Source organism: Anoplolepis gracilipes, chromosome 10, assembly GCF_047496725.1.
Source record: "Anoplolepis gracilipes chromosome 10, ASM4749672v1, whole genome shotgun sequence".
Classification (NCBI taxonomy): domain Eukaryota; kingdom Metazoa; phylum Arthropoda; class Insecta; order Hymenoptera; family Formicidae; genus Anoplolepis; species Anoplolepis gracilipes.
In genome coordinates this window covers 613,382-639,501 of record NC_132979.1, presented here as the reverse complement: position 1 = coordinate 639,501, position 26,120 = coordinate 613,382, and the positions used below count along the sequence as shown (strand labels likewise).

The window sequence follows — 26,120 nt, the reverse complement described above, 5'->3', positions numbered from 1 at the left end:
GAAACGCTTCGCTCTCCCTCTCTATGCAGGGGGAATTGCGCCCTATTAAGGAAAGTACTACGTGTCCGAGTGAAATTTTCGGCGGCCATTGCGAGCGAAATAAAAACAACGGGGGCGGGGGAGGGGGAGGGGGTGGAGAGGTACAATGGCCGCGGAATAAATCGCTGGCTCGCACGCAGAGGGACAAAGCGATATCTTAACGGCATTAATAAAATTATTATCCCTTGGCCTCCGAGTCACGTGAGGGTGAAAACGGCCGAGCGATTTATTAACCACTCTCTTTATAGGAAGAGCAGCTCTTTGCTATTGTACAGACATACAATAAGGACATATTTCGTCTCGAGTACCGGCGACGTGATTTCGTTTTTCGATTTGCTTCGTTACAAGTTCGTTAGATCACGATAACGAAATAGGAGCTCAGGGATGGGAATCCGAAGCAAAATGACAAGATTACGCGAGGTAACTATTTATTCTATTAAGAAGATTATTTGAGTATAATAAGCGTTATAAATTTCCTTATATATATTCGAAACGATAAATAAATTGTGAAACATTTGCAAAAAAGTTATTTCCTTTTTTATTTTATATTCGTATAATTATTTATTTTTTTCTTTGTAATTCGGAATAATAATTTACGTTTAAACGCAAGAAACGCGAACGTGCAGGTATATAAACAGTTTTACTGCAAATGTACTCTGAATGTATACATACATGCATACATATGTACGCTTACACGTGTGCAGCCTAAAAATTTCGTCCGGATTGTCGACACGCCACGTTTCCCCTCTCAGAATATTTCATCCCGATCCGCGCTGATGGCCGCTTTCGGAAGTTTGTGCCGTTACTCTCTTTCTCTCTCTCTCTCTCTCTCTCTCTCTCTCTCTCTCTCTTTTACCCTCTCTCGTCTGAAAAAGTTCTCGCGCGAGCTCGCGCATCCGCCACTTTATACGAAATTGATGAACTAAGGAAGAAGTAGATATTTTATATACCAGAGAGCGTCCGCCGAGTCGGTTGCGGCTGTGCCGCATGCGGTATCACTACGTGCGGAGATATATCACCCTCCTCCCCCCCCCCCTCCCCCCTTCCCCCTCTGTATAAGGATGTGCCTCAAGCACGTATCGCGACGGAGTTTTTGTTCGTTAACCGGAAGTCGAGTTTCGCGAAGCGCGAACAGGTAATGACGTGCGGGGAGGAAAGATCGCTGGTAGTATGTACACATGCGTGGAAATGAAGGCGGGTTTATTGTCGGTGGATTTTTATGTCGCGCGATATCGAAAATTCATTACGATCCAGTTTAGGGCCCCAGTCTACTTTAGAGGATGAAAAAATATCAGTTTTTTTTTTTTTTTTTTTTTTTTTTTTACATTTTCTGAAAGTATGATATCTGAGGAATCTTCTGAAGATATCTTTCAAATTTTATTCAAAAATTCGTAAAATTGAAATGATGTTGGAAATAAGCCTGCAAAACTTCCAGCGTATTTTTTTTTCAAAACAATTGTTATCCAATTAGTGTGACAAATCTTTTGAAAATTATATAACGGAGAGAACAAATAACTTTAGATTTTTTTGAATAAAAAAAGAGACACCTAAACCTAACTTGGTTTAAAAAAATTAATACTAATATTTTCCTGGCTTTCAAAAAATGAATAAATTTCAGCAAAATTAAAGTATCTAATTTTAAAATGGCACTACTTTGTTATTTTGCAAAAATAAAATTATAGGTTTAATATCCCAAAAATATCCTTCGGAATAAAATTAGGTTGAGTTTTTTTTTTTTCATTTCAATTATAGAGTATTGAATAAAAAACTAAACATTTTTCCAAGATTTAAAAATATTGACGTATCTAACGTTTAATCGATAAAAATGTCAAAAAGATTAAACTCTAATATTTTATTAGTTTCTAATATGTATACTCTTTCTATATTATATATTATATATGTATACATATAAAGAGGTACTTGAACGCCTCTTATTCGCACCGCAATACAAGCTGTCCTACCGACAGAAAATTAGTTTCGGTACTTGGGACAAAATCGATTAGCTACCGTAAAGCGCGGAGCGGCTTTAAAAGTAATTTTGAATTATCCGGCGATGCAAGTAACGTTTCGCGCGGTCGAGTGACGATAAGAGAACTTTGGGCCATCGAATATGGCCCGATGGTTCAGGACCTTTTTCAGGAAGGGAAAAACCGCGCCGCAGTTCGTAAAAGTGGCACGGACATTTTCCAATGACACAGGTCGTCCCTGCTGCTGCTTCGGCAAGCAGCAAAGTGTGATAACACCGTGAAACTTTTATGGGTAAATAAAGACCGATACACATAAACACACACACACACACATACACATATACGCGAAACAATGCGGCCGTCGTAAAATTTTTACGAACCGCGTTCTTCCGGTTCTTCGGTCTTTTTTTTTCTCACCGTCTTCATGAACTCCTTTAGTCGGAGAAATATCCCGTTGCAGTATTCCAAGAAGCCAGATCCTACAATCGCGCTTTTTTTATTGTTCCGCCTTTTTTCGTTCCGATAAATAATTTTACGTCGCAAAAAGTCCACGTTATTAGACTTCATCAACGAGTTTTATTTGCCGCAAAAAAACACTCTTTGCATAGTCTTTTATAGAGATTTATATGCTACGTTGAAATAGATATATCTTTCTATAAAAACATACAATTATATTAATTGCAAGATGATATAAAAATATAATTATTATAATATTTAATGCCTTTGTTTCGACATTTTATATATTATGTACATTATTAAACTGAATAATGTGTAATGTTACACAAAAATATCTCGTTTATTATTTTTATATAATTTTCCTTCTCAAATAACTCTGTGTAATTACATCTTGGTAGAAGTTTTTGTAAAAAAAAAAAAAAAAAAAAAAAAAAGAAGAGAGAGACTCGCGGCGCAAGGTTGATTTCGCAATTACCAAGAAACTTTCCGAAAACTCAATGTAAAATGTCACGAAACATATCGCATTACCATTTCATATCTCGTATTTAATGTCAAAAATTAAATAAGGAATAAAAAAAAAAATAAACGAGTATATATAAAGAGCTTTTACTTTTTGATTAAAACACCGAGAGAATTCATCAAATAGAAGAATCGCCAAAGTTTAGAGGCAAATCTTACGAAACGCCCCTGTATCACTCGTTTGTATCACGCAAATACGGGCTCTCGCGAATGCCAGGAGTCTGTATAATAAAGTAGCCGGCGCGGTACAAGATTTCGATCTAGTTGCAAAGCACGACGGAATCTGGACATAAAGGCAGCATTCTCGGACAAGAAAACAGTGTATATACACGAGACAGGAAGAAGGGAAGGGCGAGAGAAGGAGAGTGGGACCTGCCGGAGAAAGGGTGAAGAGAAGGGCGCGCGAATTGCAGTCCCCGAACGCACACACAATAAAACTTCATCGATTTTCACTTAGAGAAAACTCGGGCACTCGCTTTTACATTTATTCGAGTTATCTTGGCTTGTCATTCGGGAAAGAGAAGCCGCATGGTGCATCGACGTTGAGGTGAGAGAAGGGAAAAGGAGGAAAAAAAGCGCGCTTTCCATCGTGTATTTTTACCCTGTGCCTTTTCCGATCTACCTCTCTTCATCCCTTAACCTAAAGGGCAATATTGCTCATTGACGCCCTTATCGCGCGCCTTATCGCCGCGTTATTTATTATTGTCGACGCGGAGAGTACATTAAATTTCCATTACCTTCTTTAAGTATGAAGCGGAGCGAGAATTCAATTCCGTAATTTATGTCTTTTTCATTCTGGATAGCAAACGCATAATCTGCGTGTGTAACTTCTTTCCCGATGTTTGTTGACACGCGTTGCAAAAATCGCTCGAAATAGTATATTTTAAAATTGTGGGATTCCATATTTATTTTGTTCCATTTAAGTATTTCTATTTTCTTCTTTATGTTCAATTATCTTTCTATTATTTTGTTTTAATTTAATTTAATTATTTATTTATTTACTACAGTAATATTATTGTTATATTTATAATAATAATTATTATTTATTTGTTTACTTTTATTTATTTTATATATTATTATTTTAATTTGATTTTACTTTATTTTATTTCACATTTCCGACCGCCTGTAAAAACATGCTGGTTTTCTCTCTTTTCATTTTCTAATAATTTAAATTATTTTCTATTTTTTATTGTTTGTTGAGAATTGTTTATATGACATTATAATAATTTACCTCTAATTTTATTGACTCGTGGCTGATTTTAACATTTAGATTTATATATAAAACTTTAATTGATTCTTGTTTTTGTATTTTTCTAAGGAAGATCTCAAAGCGTGGGATCGAAACATCTGGTTTAATACAATTTTTTTCAATTTGAATATAATAGCTTTTGAATTAATACATATTTACACACTTTTACATCTATTTAGTTATAGTTTATGTATTTTAGAATAGTTGCCATCTTATTTATTAAGAAATTTCTTGAATGAATATAATTTAATAAAATTGTTTTCGTTCCCATCTATACTTTTTCTGGATAATATTATATTTTTCTAATAAAATATTTCATATATTAAATTGTTTAATAACCGATATATAACGTAACGTAGCGTTTACGTGTACATTTATGCTCGCAAAAGCCGAAATATAGTTTAATATAATTTTTTTCAATTTGAATATTAGCTTTTGAATTAATACATATTTGCACACTTTTACATCGATTTAGTTATAGTTTATGTATTTTAGAATAGTTACCATGTTATTTATTAAGAAATTTCTTCAATGAATATAATTTAATAAAATTGTTTTCGTATCTATACCTTTTCCGGATAATATTATATTTTTCTAATAAAATATTTCATATATTAAATTGTTTAATAACCGATATATAATGTAACGTAGCGTTTACGTGTACATTTATACTCGCAGAAACTGAAATATAGTGATATTTGTACGGCAGCTATTGTTTGTTAGAGAAGCACCGCAAAAGCAGAACGGTGTGCAACGCGAATCTGCCTTGCCAATCAATGTAGCTCGCTCACAATCAATATGATTGGTCATGTGGTGGAGATAAAATTGAGCACATTCATCAAGCCTTAGTTGGACTGATGGCCGTAAACATGTTCCCGTTTTGTGACAAGTCTGGGTATCAAACAATTTATGCAGCCGTCGGACGTGAATCGAATTGGACGCGATCGGTCGGTCCGTCAAAGATTTCCATTCGGCTTATGTTAAAATAAAAATAGCGCTTAATCTCTCCGACGTCAGGGGAGAATTTATCGTTTGTTTCACGCGAGTGCTTAAACTGCCATTGTCGTCGTTACCGGGGAAATGTTTCAACTTCATCCGCATTTAACAGAGGTTGTGTGTCGGAGATACATACATGTATGGTAAACACCGGAAAAATAAATTTTGACAGAGTGAGAGCAGGAGAAAGAGAGAGCTCAAATTGTCTTTTACTTTCGATATTTTATAATTTCATCAACACCGGTAAAAATTTTCTATCGCACACGCAAATAAGATTATACGTATATCTGCAATTAAAGAAACTCATTATAACGTGTATTACAGTTGATAACGTAAGTTACGTGAGTTATTAAGCTAGGAATTACGAGACCGTTAATGAACAGATGATTATATTAAAACTGTCGCTATCTCCGATGTGTTCCACCAAGCACACACAGTTCCGGAGTAGTTAATGAAACTATTTCATAGGTATTCCGAATTATCTGTTTCAGCCTCACTGAACGTTGAATGCTACATGCGTGCAATGCCTTGTACGCAAGGAATAACATCCGTACGATCTATGACATTTTGCTCGTCGTATCAAATAAACGTTACAAGTAATCGTACATTTATTAGAAAAAAAAGTGATGAAAACGTGTTCGAATTTCGAGATTTAGATTTATATTTAATTATCGACGAATTCAATTTGTTGACACAGTTTTCTTGACAGTTGATAACACTTTGTATTTCGTAAACGTAGGTAGTAAATAATGTATTGATATTAAGAGAAGTGTATTAATTTAATATACTTGTAAATATTATATCTATTAAACGCGCTGTTTTTATAAGAAATTATTTGTTTCTTTAAAAAATTTTATTAGTTGCGCAACGTTTATTATATATAATCACTGTGTGTGTGTTTTAATTACGATTATATAATACAAATAAGATAAAAACGACAATTTTTCTCAAACAAATTTAGTTTCTGTACCTCAAGATACATAAAATATGTAAGTTTCCAAAAAATCCGTAAAGTGATTACCGAATATTTATCAATAAAAAGAGGATTTAAACAAATTTTATTTATAAATACATACCTAAGTAACTAAATTCTCTCTTGATGAATGCAAAATAAAATTCTTTAAACAACACGTGCTGTTTGTAGTATTTATATAATACATATAAATAATCGCTTTTAACAGAATTAACAGAATAAACTAAACATATATAATTAATTTAATCGGATAAAATAGAATCGCATTTTGCATACAATTTTAGATCATTTTAAATATGTATACGTCGTAGCCAGATTACAGAAACGTTTCATTTTTAACTACGATTTAGATTATAAGCATACGATCGCACTTTATAAAATTATGTTTTATAAAAAGACGAATTTTGTAATCTGGTTACGACACGGGCACAGCAAATTAATACATCTTGAGTCTCACAGTTTTGATAGTACGGTCACATAAGTTTAAACAACTTTATTTACACTCTCTCACATGTTGAAATTTGTTAATGTATCGCTCATTAGGCCGTAATGAAGAGTAAATAGAGTTTAGTCCTCTCTTTAGTCGGAGGACAAAAAAGGACCGTAACAGAATCAGTGGGGCGTGCAAACCGTGATGCATCGAGCGCATGGCGTTGAGCGAAAATGGGAGGGGAAAGTTAAGTTTGTTCCACTTTTATCGCGTTGCCGGGCGCAGATACCGCGGAAGCTCGATAAATTCAATAATGTTAGAATATTTCTGATTATTTAGATTAGAACCCGGTCCTCGGCGGTCCTCGCCCCGGGTCCACCACGTGCATTATTTCGCCTCACAATTAAAGGGAATAAAATATATTCCCTTTAATTGAGTTATGTAAACGAGCACCTCTCATTTCTTCGAACGCTTTCCCTCTGCGCGAAATACAAATAGAATATAGAAAGTAGCCTTACTTTGCATTTTCGCAGCTCACTCAGAGCTCACGGTTACGTATGCAAAATGTTATAAAAATCACACATTTTCTATCGCATCAGAATTTAATATCTAGAATAGAATTGATATCTGGTTAAGAATTAAAAACGATATTTTGGAATCCGGGCAAGTTAATCCAGTTTTTCCGCGTACAAATATTTTCCAGCGTAGTTTTGTATTAATAGACAGAGAGATCCCATGTTTCTTTCCGTAAAGTTTCGCGTGTGTCACGTGTCACGTGATGGCAAAACGCCAAAAGGTAATATCGTCCAGCCGGCACTCTCGTTCTGTATCTCCTTCTAGTTTTTCTAAAATATTCACGTGAACGTAGATTGCAGGAAAATAAACGGGGAGGGCAGCCGACGTGATATCGCAAAGTTTACTATAGAATAAGAAAAGAAAGGAGAGACGGGAAGACACAGAACACGAAGCGAAAAGCAAAGACGCACGATCTTGAGCGCGGTCGTTAAGGAGTGAAGTGAATTCGAAAAGAGTTCCTTCATCTTCTTCCTCCCTTTGAGGGAGGTTTATTCTCATATGTTTTACGTCGTATGGACGATTCCTCGTGTGTTTGTATTTTATAAAACTTTCAAGTTTTTCGTTAATTATTATTATTGTATTAATTATTTTTGTTATTTATTACTAATAATTTATTATATTTATTGATTATTATTATTATTATTATTATTATTATTATTATTATTATTATTATTACTTATGTTAGCATGTCACATCTTTCGATATTCCTTTTGGTCCAATTCAAATACAAAAAGTACGAGCTTTTCATGAAATTTGCGAGTTATATTGTTAACGATAACAATGATAAGACGCACGTACTACGTTACATCGGATACCATAAGACGTCTACCGTGTAATAATATAATCGTTCCATTGTCCCACTTCCATTGTATCATTGTCTCCTTGGAGAGATGCTCTTGGCCAATTAGACCTGTAATTAATTACGTAGATAATTACCAATTGCGTGTATCCCACTCAGCTGCGTACACGAGTAGCATAATCAAACATAACTGCAATTTTGAAAGTTTCCATGGTCATTATTTTGAATATATATATATATATATATATATATATATATATATATATATATATATATGCATCGGGAAATTAAAAAAAATAGCGTTTAATGCAAGTATATCACTTTTACAGTTGGACAGGCACGCAGAAAAAATGCGAATATTTCGAAAACTATTCTTCAAATTTATCGAGCATACCCGACACACGCGTGTTTTATTTCTCAATATTCGCGCATTATGACTGTTAATTATTTGAAAAATGATAACGCTGTTTCTTTCAAAATAGTGGTAAAATGTGACCGACAGTTTACAGTTTGACATATCCGCGTTTGTCAAAAAAAGAGTAAAATTAAAGCTTTAGAAGATAAGCGATAGATTCATCTAACAAAATATACTTATTACGTAATAACAGTATCGTTGTCTTATACATATATTCAATATTGTATAGTATAATGTTAAACTTATAACTAACTAATAACAATGATAAACTCGATACAAGTATACATATATAATTACCAGTAATTATCAGATTTAAAAATACAAAATAAAAAGAGAACGGATTGATAGAACAATGGATCGAGCAATAGAGAAATACAAAAAATAGGAAAATATACGTCGAATATACTACGTATGCAAATTTAGATGAGAAGGTACATCTGACCTCGAGTGTACATCGGATTTATATCAATTGTCTCGAGCCTCTTGCCGTGTCAGATTGAGCGAAGTATATTCGGTCGCTGTCTGCTTTATTAAATTAGTTGGAGTGAATGTGACAAATGGGCAATGTTAATTCATCTACAAGCGATATGCACAAAGCTATATCAAGGGGCTATTGAAGCCATATGAAATGTTAGCCAGAATTTGGACCGGGTACATTGTCAGCTTCGTCGACATTTTCGACGTTCCGAATATTCTGCTTTTGGCGTCAAGTGTCGTCGCGTACAAGATTATACTCATGGGGAATTAATTAAAGCGCTATGAATTAATATACAGTGCCGAATCGAAACCTAAAGTCGACTATTGACGAATCCGTAAACTATTGGTTCAAAGAAACAAAATTTGTCAATAAAATATACAACGATACTAGAGAATAAATTAAGTCGCAATCCACAAATTAAATATAGCTGTTATACTTGTTTTTATCCAATATTGCGTGAATTATACGAAAAAAAAACGTAATTATATTACCCGATTTAAAAAAAAATTATTGACCGCAATAATTATGTTATACGCGATCAACAAAGATTGGCGTAGATGGGGTGACGCGAGTATCAGGTGCGATAGAAACGGTGAAAAGGATATAAAGTCTTTCAAACTGGCGTCGCGGATTGTTCGGATGTGGTAAGTCCGTTATGGAGGTTTGCTCCTTTTCACGATTCCGAGGGGGGAAAATCGTTTCTTCGCTCGCCATTGTAAGGCGGTAAGCCGATTCTTCGTCGTTGAATGAAAACGATCCCTTGTCCCCGCGATGGCCGTAGAAATTCGAAGGACGACTGAATCGCATTTTTATTATGCTACACCATCAGCGACGAATCGGAAAAATACAGCGGGTTTGCATTTTTTTTTCTCTCTCACTGCAGAACGGAATCCCGGAGATTTTAAATTTGCCATTAGTCTCTCTCTCTCTCTCTCTCTCTCTCTCTCTCTCTCTCTCTCTGTCTGTCTGACATATTTCAGTTTAATCTACTCGGTCTGTTGGTCACCGGGAAAATTATTAAATCATTTTGCACTGGAATGCGAATAATTTAAATGCGATTTAATTGCATTCTTTGATTTTCGATATAATCATGCCCGCTTTAGAGAAAATAGCTGTGAATACAATAATTTGACGCGTCGCGTGAGAAACTATGTAAAAATATGATTTGTTGTAGTTAAAATTATGTATCCGTACTATATACGTAAATCCAATTGAAAATGTCAATGTATTTTAGCGTTCCATTAGCATGCGATCATCGGCTGGCAGATACGCTCTGGATTTAGGCAAATTAATAATCGACCATTGTATTTCATATGGGCTTCGATGAGCATAATAAATGCCGAAGCCGGAAAAATATAATTACACAAAGCACCTGCACTATTCGGTTTATGAACGCATCACACAGATACTATTAATAATATTATGCTTTTGTACAAAGTTTCGATGAAATACAATTCGCGATGGAATCTCACGTTATTCCATGTTACTATTGACAAATAAATGGACATAATTTTTTTCATCATCGTTATAATAAGATAAATAAAAATAATAAAGACAATAAACAATTCTCAAACGTCTTCAGAGAATTTAGAGATGATTTAGAGATAATTCTTGGGCGTTAAAAATAAATAAAAATAATTATATATATATATATATATTTAAATGAATTTTAAGCCACGGTACTCTCTGGCAACAAAATAACAAGATAGATTAGATTTATATATTTCTCAAGTTCTTCTTACACAATCTCTTTTACGGTAATCTTTACTTAATGACCGAGGAGAGCGGCCACAGCCACATCATCATCTCTCAAAACGCGATCTACTCCGCGGCAATTTGTGTCCTGTCGGCGCGAGCGTGTTTGTCTGTGTGAAAGATCATCCGATGTGAACTAACGTGTATGTGAGACGAGGTAATAAAAATATTACGAGGACCTCTAATCTTTCTCGTATAATGGTATCCATAATTCCTCGGCGCGCTGTGCGGTCATGATCGAGCCTCCCTCCCTCACCCTTTTCTCTCCATCCATCCTTGAACTCACCTCCACGTGGCCGCGAAGGCCGATAGTTTCTTTTTCTTCGTCTCATCTATCGGTGGCAGGTATAAAGGAAAGCGACGATAAGTTTTAACGCCGGTTATCTTTTTTCAAACGATCTATCCCCCTGTTGTCGCTCCTCAATCAACGCTCGAGACGATCCATCTTTCTATTTTCATGGTTACTTTGCGAATTAAAAGTCCTCCGTTTACGATGAACCGATATGACCGCGATGAGCCGTTCCGTTATCAGTGTAATCAAAGGAAAAAAGGACATCAATCTACTCTTATTAATACGTTGACGCTTAATTCTTACGAGCGCTTACTCGGATATTCTCATCAAAGCTGGCGTCATCTCGATTAAAGCTCATATAGTTATAACGTAAAGAATTTTAGTAGAGAGTGGCAATAACTAATTTCGAAGTTAAATAATCGATAACTTTCTACGAAAACTGACTGAAATATAAAGTTAAATTATATTTGCTCTTTTAAACAGTCTTAGCGCGCAACGAGAGATCCTATAATTATCAATTAAACTTTTTAAAGCAATGCGTAAACGCGTTTATGAAAGTTCCAGCTTCTCCTCTCCTCGAACGAAGTAGCTGTACGTGTCGGCTGTTCGCATGGGAATAACGTTTCTAAAACATGAGAGCCGACATCGGCGATAACTGTGTTAAAACGAAATAATAACAGTTTCAACGCAGAATTCTCCGAGTATGCGCAAATATAAATGCAATGCCGACGTCCACAGAAGTTTGAGAAAATACACGAAGAAATGCTCTCTTAGAAATTGATATTTTCTTCATAAAAGTACATTAAGGGCCCGATTTATACCTTAGAGGGTTAAAAAATTAATTTTTTTACATTTTCTGAAAATATGGCGTCTAAAGATTACGTCTCTTTCAAATTTTATTCAAAAATTCACAAAATTGACAAAGTTGTAAGACTTTTGATAGCGTGAGGCTCTTGGCTCTTCAAATGGGCCTGCGAAACTTTAAACGCGTTTCTCTCAAAACATTATTTTCAAAGTTGGTGCGACGGATATTTTGAAAATAAAGGACCGAATAACTTCAATTTTTTTTTAATAAACATTTCTTTTAACGAGATTGAACTTCAATAGAATTTAAAAAATTATTCATATTTTTCTGTCTTTCAAGAAATAAATTTTAACAAAATTAAAAATTTAATTTTAAAATGTGACCCTATTTTGTTATTTTTCAATTTTTTTCTAATAAAATTAGGTTCAATTTCCCATAAACCCAATGTCCCACAGAATAAAACTAGGCTTGTATCAAAAAAAAAAAAAAAAGAATTAATAACATTGATATATTGTTTAAATATGAATAAAAAATATATTTAAAACACCAAAACAATAAATTTTTAATATTTTTTCCAAAAAAGTGCTAATGTAATTAATTTTTCACATTAGTAGAATAGATTGTCGGTCCTTATAATAGAGAAGAAAAAGAATTACTTTCTTTTTCATTCTACATCTCACGTATCGTTAAATTTTGACCTTTCAGTCAATTATTTATTTACAAGTAAAAGAGCGAGGGAATAGAGAGAGATAGGGTGGAAATGTGGATGCTAACTTTCGAGCCATCTCGCATTCGTGGAATAAGGCGGGAATATTGCAATCGTCGTTGCATGCACGTTAAAGCAGTTTCAGCCAAATGAACTTGCATTCAACTTTCGGTTATTATTTCCCTAACTTCCATTTCATCTAACCGCGGTTCAACGGCCGCGCCTGGCATCGAACACGGAAGGAAACGTCTGATTAAATTGGCACCGCACAGTACGTGTTCGATACGCGTTTCGTCAATATACTAAGCTTTAAAGAAATTGTTTCATATTTAGATCTGGCATGTTTCGATGCTCCCGGGTTCAACCGGGTTCGCTTCGTGAATGTAGGCTACGCGAAACGCGTACTTTTCAGCGTGATAGACATAAGGTACAGATGGGCGAAAATATACGATGGTATATGCAGGACATATTTATGTTGTTCAATAAAACTTTTACTAGTAACAGATCGCACGTAGCGCAAATAGATATGCATATCTCGCGTACGGTATAAATATTCCAAAGATTTTACAAGCTTTCGTAACACTTGGAAAACAACGAGAAAAAAATTCAATCAAATTTTCGTCAAAATAGAAATTGATTCGGAGAAATCAAGAAACGAAAAAAAAAAAAAAAAAAAAAACAACCGTAATAATAATATGAGATAAAAAATAAAAATGTCTTTTATATTCATTTTGTGATATTACCTATAAATATATATGTGCGATCCAGACAGAATATTTATGATATTTTAAATATTTTTGTATTATTTATTTTTTATGAAATATTATGTAAATATTTTAAATTATAAAAAGTGTATTTGATATATTATTAAAATACAGATTTTAATCTGTATTTAAATTATTATTTATATTTTAAATATTTTGGTTAGGCAAAAATAAAAAAATAAATATTTATAGTAATATTTTTATAATATATTATAATAATATTTAGAGTAAATATTTCTCAAATATTTTGCTGGAATATTTAAAATGAGGTGATAAATCTTTGCATTCAACGTAAGATTACAAAAATATTTGCAAAATTTTAATAAATTTATAAAATAATTATAAAATATATAATAAATAATATATTTATAAAATATTTTATATTCTGTGTGATCTAAGAACGTTATAATAAATATATACGTGTGTTGCACATATCTAAAAATATCGCGGAGATACCGCAGGCGGTCACGAAGCATCCTCAGAGGGAGAATACGAAGCGACAAGGGAGACAGAGGGCTGGATGAAACCTGTACTCGTGGGAATCCGAAATCACGTCCTTAATTTCCATAAAAGAGTGCAAGGACTCCCTCTTCCCCGTCGCTTCTTCAATCGAGGATGTCACGTGACTGTCGGCTTCTCCCTCCTCTCTTCTTTATCTTCTTTACCTTCGCCCCCCTTTTTCTTCCCCTCAAAGGACTTTGAGCTCGGTAAGCATATCTCTCTGCATCCTTTTGCCTTGCTTGCTTGCTTGCCTGCAAGCAACCCGAGCCCAGCTAGCTACTCCCTCAGCACATTCTCGGCAAATCTCTCCCTTTCTTAAATTCATCGCATTCGTTTAAGCTGACAGATACAAACACGCAAGTACGGTATCGTTTGATTGAAAAATTGCTCGCGTAATCAAAATAACGAAATGATGATCCGGAATAATATAAAAATTATATTGCAATTCGAGCGAGTTCTCAAAATCTACAACACGCTAATCTGAATTTTAGGATATGTTGGAACACCGTTATACATATATATTCGTTCGTCATATATTATTCCACGTTGCATAATTATACCTCGAGTTAATAGAATTTTGACATATCGTGACAATGACATGTCATTCACGTGTGACAAATTATTAAGAGAACGAATTTCGAAATAGTTGACCGTTATATAAAGCGATAATAATGATTTATACATTATTGATACGTGTTTGTCTTGAAGGACCAATTACTGGCCGTGCATACAGTCAAATTACAGATCGTTAGCGATCACGTTTAAACTAATGCGTTATATGCAGTCTTCTTCCAACCGTGATTAAATTGCAACAACGTCAAATTGTATAACGGGCGCGAAGCGTGAAGACGTTAACGGTGAAGAATATCGCGTCCTGACGGGCAATCAGTTTCTCTGCGCGCGTATATAAATTATTCCGCAAATTGATAAAATAAAATCTACTTACCTCTTAGTCCTGAGAGAGAAAGAGACAGGAAGAGAAAGAGAAGAAGGCGTCTCGCGAAAGTTGCGGGAGATAATTAATTAAGGATGAAACGTGGTCTCACAGGCCGAGGCATGAACTTCCGGGGCTGGTGTTCAACCCAGTTTTGTCGGCCGGATAATTTGTCAGCCTGCTCGAATTTTTGGATCGAGCGTACAGTCCCCCGATGCTCTCGAGAGCGTGCGAAACTTTTCGCGAGCATCGTTGGAACTTTGACTTATCCTTGACGCATGTCGACAAAGAAATTTGTAATGCCTAACTTTGTAGAGGCGTGCTTTAGAACTTTCTCTTCGCAGCGATTCAGGTTCGGAAATTAACGGGTATTATCGAAATTTATTAATTTACATCTTCAGAACAGCCGCTTTTAATGTCTATAACGTTGATGTACGATGTCGTGCAAATTATTCGACGCGATTATTCTGCCGAATATCTTCTCCCAGACAGCACACGATATTTATAATAAATTTTAATAAATATTTGTACTATTTATTTTTTTTGTTGAAATATTTTATAAATATTTTATATACATTAAGAGAAAAAAAATTTGAAAAACTCTAATTGACACATTATTAAAATATAAATAAAATATGTTTAAATTTAGGATAAATATATAAAAAATACATTTTTTTTTGTAAATAGTTCTCAAATATTTGCTGAAATATTTATGATAAATCTCTAAGATCCCTTCAATCTAATTGTAAGATTACAAAAGTATATTTACAAAATATTTTGATAAATATTTATGAAATATTCAAATGATTATTATACATTTTTTGTATATATTTTTATAAATATTGCGTGCTGTTTTTGTATCTCTAATAAAACAAATAGAATGATCGTAGGTCTGGGGAGGTGATGGATCTCTAAAAAAATAAAAAGAAAACATTATAATCGATATAAGTACATCTATACAAAAAAAAAAAAAAAAAAAATTTATTGCGACAGAGAGAGAAAGAGACACAGCGGCCGCTGTTGCTGTACAATATAACGTCGCCTTTATTGTTACTTATTAACCACAATTGTTAAACGTTCACTTTTTCGATTTATGATACAACTTTATTTTCTATACACACGCTTTTTTTCTTCTCCCTAAAAGAATTTCATCTTTTTTTCACTGCTTAACGTCTATCTTAGGTAAATGTTTGTTCGTGTACATTTTCCGTATCTGTGTTTTTATATATACAAAAGCGCGTCGAATTATTCATCCATCGGCTAAGCTAACGGAAAGAGGAAGAGAGAGAGAGAGAGAGAGAGAGAGCCGAGCGGTTGATCTACCACATGACTTCATCCTAATCTCTTCCCTTTCCGAACCATTCCTTCTTTATTAACCTACTCCTCTCTATCCCGAAGCTATTACGAAATTGCTCTCTGCCTCTCCAACCGCCCCCCCCCCTCGTCTCCTCCCCTTCCTTCTCCCACCATGATACCGGCTATTTCTTCTTCTGTATCTTCCACCAAGATATCCATCACGATCGTCTCGTCTCTTCCCGCGCTTCCGCTTCATTTCCCCCCATCCCATTTTTCCCCATCTTCCCCACGTTTCCTGATTTTCGTTTTACATCGTTCGTATCGCCATTGGCTACGCGATAATTGACAAAAACCTGTCAAATAACTCCGGCCGATTTGAAGGCTTTTCAGCAAGATTAATTATTCAAGCAGTCGTTTTATTCGCACGATATTTTTCACGTGAAAACAAGAACGAATCGAATGTAATTATCAGCGATGGGCATTTTAAAAAATTTGTCTCTCTCATCTCGAGAAACAATGCCTATCATCTTCTTTATAGGAATCATTCGTTCATTAGCTGAAAGTGTGCGCTATATTGTCCGTTTTACAAAATTACACTGTGTGTTTAGTTTATATGTATAATAGATATTACTTTAAGTTATACGCCCATCTCTGATAACTTTTACAATCTTTCGCGTTATGCGTAAACTTGCAAACAGCATTAAAACAAAAATTTCTATCCCACCAAGACACTTGAAGCTCTTTGATCACTCGTGTCATGAAAATTACATTATTAGTAGCTGTAGCAACACATGCAGCTTTGTTCTCGTTGCTCGGGGAATGTCAAACAAAATTCAATCTTTATGTATAATATTTTTCTCTCGATAAAAACTTATCTACAAATTATACACGTAATCTTTTCAATAACGAAATGCGATGGTGGTGGTGATGGTGGTTGTGTTACACTTGTCGGTTCGCTTCGAGACACAGGAATCGCTATAGTATTTTTACTTCACCCTCTTAGTTTACACAACCGTTCAAAATTTACGTCCGTTTCTTTTTTTTTTTTTTTTTTTTTTTTCGACACAGCCACGACAAACCCTTCGTTCCATGTTGTTAGAAATCAGCTCTTTGCCTCACCCTCCTCCTTGTATCGTGTTGTATGAACTTGTCTCGTTCCAGAACTCCTTTAGAAAAAAGTCCCCTCTCGTGGTAGGAACCGCGGGACGGCTTCAGACTACGTTGTGCGATAGGGAACCGTCGTCCCGCCACGTGTTGGCTGGAAGGAAAAAGTCATCTTTTCAAATTCTCATCGAGACGATCCCTTCGCGTTGAAGCATGAAGTTTAGGGGCTCCTGGAGCCTGGCTAACATCGTGTGTTACCTCTATAATGCATGTCCTGCGCCATCGACGGACACTTGGCGTTTCCTCGCTGCCGGAATAACACGGAAAGTACATTTAAGTTGCAGTTTTGCGAGAAAATTCTGACCAGACTGATTCTTTCACGGTCCGTCAACATATTTTATGACACTGATATTTTCCACTATTAATTTGTTCAAAGTAGTTCTACGCTCAAAAAAATATTTTGCTAATGTAGATAGATTTCTCTAGATGCCTCAATTAAAATTTATCCCTACTTTTTGTATCTGTTTGAATATTGTTTGTCAAGTATAGAATTTATGGCAGCGATATTCTAGCAATACCTCTAGAAAATTTAAATCCCATTGCCAAATATCGATCACAAATATAATTGTCCTTGACAATAGGCTTTAAAGATAGGCATCACAGAAAAATTTTTCGTTTAAATTACACATTAATAGTACAGATATAAATTCTGTCTCTGTCGTTTAAATTGATTAAGTGCAAAATATATGCAGTATCACAGTATTTGCTAATTTATCTGTTTCAGTTAATTTTTCACGCTTAGAAAATTTTTGTTGAAGTTGCAAGATCATTTTTTTGAGTGTAAAATAACTTAAATAATTATTATTTTAAATTTTGTTAATTTTATAAACGTTAAAAAATGATTTAATCTTTTCTAATTTTTTTTTAATTTAAAAAAATCCTAAAGGATAAAAAAAAAAAAGAAAACAAATATTTTTTTTACAACCTTATAATGTAAACATCGTGATATCACATTTACTGTGGGCCAAATAGCCTAAATAATTAATATTGCGCGTTCTTTGCACGAAAATATCGCATAATATAATTACAGTGTTATATTACCTTGGCAAAATCGATATTTGTTCGCACAGTTCTGTAATGAAGACCTTGCAATGGTCTGGAATTATTACCGAGAGGCGCTTTCGGCGTACTGGAAGGGCCTTGCATTAATTTCCTTAGGGCGTACAGCTAAAGACAGAGATAATATACATGGTGAGAATAATGCGATTTGTTGATCGATTCGACAAAATTATTGCCGCCTTATCGCTTCGTATTTTCGTTACTTTCCGATTACGATCTGATTATGATCGCGGGACACGCGAGCTTTCGAACCAACTCGGGACGAGAAAAAAAAAAAAAAAAAATATCGCGAGAACAAAATTGGGCCTTGATAGATGGACATGTTTTTTTTTTACCTCTCGTGCCGTGATGTAAATCGGTTTGTTGAGAATCAGCCACACCGCCGTCTCCCAACAACCGGGATGCGTTGTACTACCCTCGTAAGTCATGTAACCGGTGGTATCCGGAAGAAGGCTTTTCAGAGACAGGTAGCGAACAGGTGCGGTGTCACCTGAAAGATAAAAAGAGAATATCGGCAAGAGTTAGTTGGGCTATCAGTATAGATTTCTCGCGCGTGAAACGAGATTTGTCACGCAATGATATAATTAGACAAGCTTGAGTACGATATTGATTAGCGAGTTTCAGCCAAAGGTTCCCAAAGATTTCAATAATAAAATAATAAAACAAAGATTTCAAGTTGAAATTACTTGAAACCAAGCGAGATCAGTTGGCGATACTTTTAAAGGCTCCTGAAGAGATTTTCAAGAATTAAATGTCCTTAAAAGTTTAATTAGACGTTAAGATTCTTGATAAGAGATCGTAAAAGAGAAATGTATGTACTTCAAGATTAAGAGATCCAGATTAAGAAGCGGAAGATTAAAAGACGGTGTTAATGCAGTTGGCCCGTGCAAGTTCTGTACATTATGCAAAATACTGATAAATTATACTAAAAGCACAAATTATATAAATGACAATCGCGCGAGAGAGATATCAGATAAAAACTCAACACGAGATACTTGACGTATTTAGTCGTGTATGTAGAAAGTTCAAAATATCATTTCATTTAATACAAATCAATATAACTATCACTATTTGGGGTTTTAGAATTTGTTAAGGTTCTATCATAAAAAATTGAGGGCTATAAGCAATGGGGTGAAGACATATTGACTACTGACATGTAAGCTTATTAAATAAAGTATCGGACTTGTCATATATTTTTCCCTGGACAAATAGCAAATGATTATTGTCTACCTTATGGTTGTACATCAAGGCAGAGCGTTTAATCTCACGAAACAATGAAATATTCCGTTTTCATAGGCGGCCTTTAACACTCGATCGTAAAAATTTAGCAACCGAGAAGAAAACAGCACTCCCATAAATTCGACCGATTACTCGTGCGTGCAAAACGAACCTCGTATTACTTTGATCGATAACAGGCGCGTATGCGCCTGGATTATAGAAGGTCGTGAAGCGTAAAAGGCGTCGCTCCCTCGTGCTATTCGATACAAATCCTTCGTTCCAAGGAATTCACGACGACGCGACATCATTTTCGCGTAGGCGGATCAACTATTCGCGATTGATTCGCACGAATTTTGAACGCCTTTGAACTTTTGCCATCCTGGAGGTAGGCCGGAAAAACGACGATGAATCCGAAAAAGAGCGACAAAAGGAAAAAAGAAACAAGTACGCGTACACGCCCATAATTTGGCCACGATAGTAAAAAAAAAAAAAAAAAATTAAATAAGATATGATTCCAAACTTAATAACACAATGTACTTAAAAAATATATCGCTAAATATTATTTAAAAAATACTATAGTTTATACTATTTTTTAATTAATATTTAATACTATTTACGAATTTTTCTCAATCATCTTTTTTTAAATTTCTCTCGCAAAAGCATGATCGGTAAATGTCATTTTCATTGAGATAATGGTATTGCACTTAAGCCGTAATGCTCTTTCGCAGTAATAATGCACCCGTTGATTCTGCATATTCAGAGAGTTATAATTTCGAACGCGTCGTGTAAATGTATCATATAACCTGTAGTAAATAGTAGAATTACAAGAACAAGCAATATGCGACTCGCTTGTAAGCCGTCACTCCGCAAATATCTGCATCTCATGCAAAATGTGGTATACCTAATGCATTATGCACTACCCTTTCGCATAACTTTCCATCGACAGCGGCGGACGACTCGCGCGTTTCAACCATGAGCTGCCATTCGCAAACACAATTATATTTAAACAAATATGATTATTATTAAACGTGAGAATTTGTAGCGTGAAAAAAAATCGTAAAACAACAGGAGCATTTTTTAAATATAAAATAAATATTTCGAAAAATATTAATTTTTTTTTTTCTTTTTTTAATATTTCGAGTAAATTTGAAAGTTTTCTTTGAATGTTGAATAAAAATAATGCAAATAGAAAAAAAGTCGAGATTAACGGAGGGAGCGCGAATGTTTGTAACTATAATTTAATTAAACATTTATACGCGCGCGACTGTCGATTTTGACGAATGAGACATCGCGCGAAATGAATGGTTTCGAACACCATCTCCGAGATATGTGTCGACGGAATTTACTCTTGAAGAGAGCGCGAGCGATGGATTTCGAGCTGTATATACGGTAGGATGCGCGCCGTTCGTAACCGCCACAAACGTCCAGAAGTGATTTGTATCTTTCCTACGTAACGTGCTCGGGGCGAAATCCAGCGTAAAAGGTCATCATTTCAGAATGCGCGGTGAAAATAAATCTTTCGCTCGGGAAGCGCTCACGCGCTCTCGCACCGGGGATCGTATTTATCGGACGCCGGGAAAGTATGTTACCGCGCGAAACCTTCGATTCCGTCCAGTATCTCCTCTTCCTCTCCGCGTTTTATTTTTACTTTTTTTTTTTTTTTTTTTTTGCATACACTTTAATCTTTTTCTTTTTTTTAACGGCAAAAATTATTTCTAGGAAGATAAGCTATTTATCTAATCCGTCTAATCGACAATCTTTCGGAAAAGACATCGGTATTCTCACGATATACATACATCTCTCTCTCTCTCTCTCTCTCTCTCTCGGGTACGTAAGATTATCGCGAATCTCGTTCTGTGGACGAGATGAATCCGGCTTGAATCCGGGTCTGTGTGTACACACCCGCGCGCTACAGTTTATCCACAAATAAATGGATACATATAATCCACGATAGCGCGGTAGCTAACATCTAAACACGGATTCACTCGCTCCGCATAGCGTCCCCCCCGAATATATATATATATATATATTTCTTCGGATCCGTGACGTCACGTAAGAGCGCGCTCGACCAAGCGGACACAATCTACCATCTATTCGCATTTTACAGGATACAGTTAAATTTACTCAGATCGTATAGATTACATGCGCATTACATATGCGTGCTACTCAAATGCCGCGTCTGTCATCTGTTTTTTTTTGCTTCAGCAACTTACATATTTATAAAATATAAATTTAATTATATATTTCAAATTAAAAAATATATTTTAATTATATATTTAATACATTAAAAAAACATAATTATATATTATAATATAGAAATAAAATCTTTAAAAATATATATGTTGTAGTCAGATTACAAAATCCGTCTTTTTATAAAACAGACATTTTATAAATTGCGACCAAATTTTTAAATCATGATCATTATTAAAAATGAAACGTTTGATTAAGAATTTTACTCTTTTTAAAACGAAACAAGTGATCCATTAGCCATATTATCAAATATAACGATTGTTGTTTTAGATTCTGACAGATTTATTCAATCGCTTTATAAAGTGTCTTTTCGTGGAACAGCCACTTATTTATAGAAAATTAATAAGTAATAATAAATACTTATGTATATTTCTAAAAGAGAACATTTTCTGATTTGACTCAAATTCTTAAATTGTAAAACATTTCATTTTTAATCATGATTCAAAAATATAGGGCCACACTTTATTATAATTCTTAGTTACATTGTAAAATATTTCATTTTTAATCATGATTCAAAAATATAGAGCCGCACTTTATTATAAAATGTTTAGATGTTTTATAAAAAGATAAATTTTGTCTCTATAGCTATAACAAATATATATATATAAGCTTCTCTTTCTTTATCTCTTTTATCTTCTTATTTTATATTGCATTCAGAATGTCTCTAGATGATGTGTAGATGACGCAAAGAATTAAATGCATGTAAAATTAAAAAAATTAAGGTATTAAGCCACGAATATAATAATCGTCAAAATATGCGAGTGCAAAATCTCTCTGCCATACGTATAGCAAATTGCCTGACAACACGCGTGGAACGGAAACACTTTAAGTGCATTTAACCATCCTAACGAGTCCGTTTGAACGTAGTAGCATGACGATGATGCATCAACGAGACGATTTCGCTTCCATGACAAAAGTTCGTCGGTGGTATAACCGCGACGACGACGACGACGACGACGACGACGACGACGATGAGCGTTTCATCAAAATGTCGCTTATATTACTCGCCGTCTATTTCTCGTATTGAGTCCGTGACATTAAAGATAGGCGAACGCGCCCTCTTACAAATGGCAGATCCGACACAAGGGAGCCGTGCGCCTCGCACACAGAACGATCCCCCAATCCCTGCGTCCGAGGGGGGGGGGGGGGTTGGAGAGGAGGGGCTTCCGATGATACCCCTCGTCTCTATCCGCTTCTGGGTCCCTTCCTGCGCCAAAGATATTCTTAGGACGCCGTTATTCAGCAGTCGCGACGGCAAAAAGTTAGAAGCTGTCAAGCTTTTCTTCAAGCGTACGCCATCCCCTTCCCTTTGTGTCGTTTCCCCTTTCCCCGCCCTTTGCCTTGTCGACGAGTCTTACAACCCCGGTGCGTGCGTGTGTGTTTTATTTTTATTTATCACCGCGTCCTGATTTCATCCCCCTCTGATGAACGAGGTCGAAAGAGAAGGGGGGGGAGGAAGAGGGGTAAATGAAGCTTGAGTAGGCGAGGAGAAAGAAATCCGGCGGGATGACAAGTAATAATAACGGAAAAAGGACGGGGAAATATCAACTACTTCGTGTCGTCTGCGAGACCAACGAGACGATGTAGGTGGGAGTTGGCTCAGAGTTGGAGGCACGAAGGAGTGGAAAGGTCCTCCTAGTGATTAATGAAATGCATTAACTCATTCCCCGGGCAAGAGAGAGAGAGAGAGACTGAGAAAAGAGCCCCTCTGCCACTATGCTATTGATATCTTCTCGCGCATACAAGCGAGATTAAACGAGGCAATGCGGTTGTATTGTATATATGTACATATATATATATATATATATATATATATATATATATATATATATATATATATATATATATATATTGTGAGAACTGCAACACAAGTTTCTCCGCGTTTTGACAAAAGTTGAAAATGGATTTTTCCTCAAAAGCTCGGTGCTGGAAATTTGTCGTTCGCCGCAGTTTTCTCAAGTATCGACTTCTGATATGTCCCGATAATCGAGCCGTAAATTAAATTTCCGTTATAAGAAAAGAGAGCTTTGTACGCTGGAGAAATAAAAATTGAGAAACTCCATTTTATATCAAAAAATAACTCCCGTAGATATATATATATATATATATATATATGTATCTACGTCGTAGAGGCACCAAATATTCGTATTGATAATCGTTTTTCACCAAAAACAACATAACCAAAGCAAAACACAATTTATTTTACATTATTTTATTTGTTTTTTCAAGAGAGAGGAATCTCTCGCCGGAACCGTAGCACCGTAAATTTACCGGACGCCACGTATAATAATGGCCGCATCGAGTCTCTTATATACCACCGTGAAAGAACAGCAGCGATTTTCGACATGAAAAGGGATACGCGTTCCCGTTTAATAATTCATGGTCGACGCAAATCCGTGCCGACGCACCATTATCTATTATCGAACGCGCCCGCGCCGTCTCCGGGGCCGCCGGGTCGCTGATATTTCCATCGAGGGTCGCACACGCACGACGCACGCGGTCTCGTCGCGTGGAAGTCGAGTATCGTCGGGAATAATGTGAAACGCTCTTAGGAAAATTGACCATGCCTAATGGTCGCGTTGGCGGGATAATGATGATGACAGCGGCGATAATCGCGATATAAGAACATCCCTCACGCACGTAACAAACGTTTTTTTGTGTTGTTTGACGCCCAAAGGATACGTTGATTTTATCGATTCGCCATTCTATTAGGCTCGTCACTTTACGTCTAGAAAAGAGATTTTTATTTGCCGAATAATTCCCGGCTGACCAAGCGAGTTTAGTCTGTCTTATAATATCTCGACCGAGGATGTAATTAGATAAATGGTATTAATTATTTTCCCTCTTTCTCTTGATTAAAACTCACTACTATAATCGTAACGATTTAATATAATCTCGTACAAATGTCAAAATATTTCGAGAAATGAATTGGAAATTATCTTACGAAATAATTGATTTGTTACTTGAATTGAGCATCGTAAACGCATAATCTTTAATTTTTTTAAATATTGTTTAAGACTTTTCGATATAAAATGTATATAATAAAAAATTATGTATATTTAAATATTTGTAATAGTTATAGTTTTGAAAATGTCATTGTATATATATACAATTGCGATTAAATAAAATGATAAAAAAAGTAAATTTTGTTTATATTTATGTAGAATCGGTAATTTGAATTCGAGTAGCTGTTGCACATTTCTTATCAGCATAAATATACTCCGATCTCAAATCGATTCGAAAGTAAGGTAAAGCATCACAGTATGTCATATGTACGTGTAGCAAAATATACCCGATGTAAAATATACAGCAGCGTATCGATAAATAATAGCATGTATAAAGCACGCTGCATATGTTACATCAAATCCATCGTATCAGCCATTACACATGATTTTCGTGTCACTGCATTATTTTATGTTACGCTATCGAGTACGTCATATTTAATATGTGCCTTGTTTTGTTTAAACATTGTAATTACCATTATAAGCTCAATCGCAATACTGAAGACGTTTACGTATACGGGATTTTAATATATTACTTTTTTCCACATGAATAATAATTTACAAAAATATATTATTTAAATACTATTTTTTTTTCCGTATTCTTGAATCATCTCGTTAGAGTTTATATCATGATCTTTAACTTCTTTCACGTCACCGTGCGTGAAGAAAACCGAAAAAGTGGATTGCCCTCGGTCCTCTCGGCACAGAGAGAGAGAGAAAGAGAAAGAGAGAGAGAGAGGATGGTCTGTCAGTGTGATAAATTCGCCGCCTGCAATTCTCGTAGCTGCGAAAAATATTTCTATCGACTAGGGAGATCGCGCGCGTAGGGGAAAGAGTGAAAAAAAAGAAAGAGAGAGAGAGAGAGAGAGAGAGAGAGAAAGAGAGAGAGAGAGAGAAAGAGTGATCACATGGTGCAATAGAAAAGGGGGAAAGCGGAGAAGAGGAGGACAGGGATGCAACCCCTGAAAGATAGAAACGTTTCGGGTGAAAGATACCTCGCGCCTCCCAACGGCCAGATCTGCAAACTGGTTTCTGGCGTTTCGTTATATGGCAAAACGCCACGTCTGGAGGGACGGGGTGAGTCGGGAGGCAGAAAGGGCGGTTTTGCTACCGCCGTATTGCGACGTTGTGTATATGATTGTACAAGCTGTGCATGCGAGAAAGACAGAGAGAGAGAGAGAGAGAGAGAGAGAGAGAGAGAGAGAGAACGAGAGAGAGAGGGCGAGAGATATGGATAGTCGAGGGAAAAGCGGGGGTAGCAGGGTATCAAGACTCCGAAGGGGTTGCCAGAGCGGGCCCGAGAGGCAAGGTGGCAGGAGAGAGAGAGGGTGGTGGCAGCTATAAAATACAATTTCAGGGGTGTCGGTTTAATACCACGCATACCGCGCAAATATTTCATCTATTATCTACATTTCGTAGTAGATACGTAGGCATTCGCCGGACGGCTCGTGTAACGGGTGTGCGCGAAGTAAATGGT

The 26,120-nt window shown here is 35.5% G+C and overlaps 1 protein-coding gene across 3 annotated transcripts in view; it reads right to left on the bottom strand.

Moving 5' to 3' along the window:
- Positions 1-15,400: 15,400 nt before the first annotated feature.
- Positions 15,401-26,120, bottom strand: part of Carpa (Carbonic anhydrase-related protein A) — a 142,084-nt gene continuing 131,364 nt past the window's right edge. Inside the window, exons 7-10 of one of the 3 annotated variants that reach the window (XM_072900622.1) lie at positions 18,509-18,663; positions 18,156-18,281; positions 17,313-17,361; positions 15,401-17,226 (exon numbers count right to left, since the gene is read on the bottom strand). In XM_072900622.1, the coding sequence (XP_072756723.1) occupies positions 17,162-17,226; positions 17,313-17,361; positions 18,156-18,281; positions 18,509-18,663 (395 nt within the window). In that variant the 3' untranslated portion in view covers positions 15,401-17,161. The remainder of the gene's footprint in view (positions 17,227-17,312; positions 17,362-18,155; positions 18,282-18,508; positions 18,664-26,120) is intronic. The other 2 variants (XM_072900623.1, XM_072900625.1) reach the window with 2 other exon arrangements.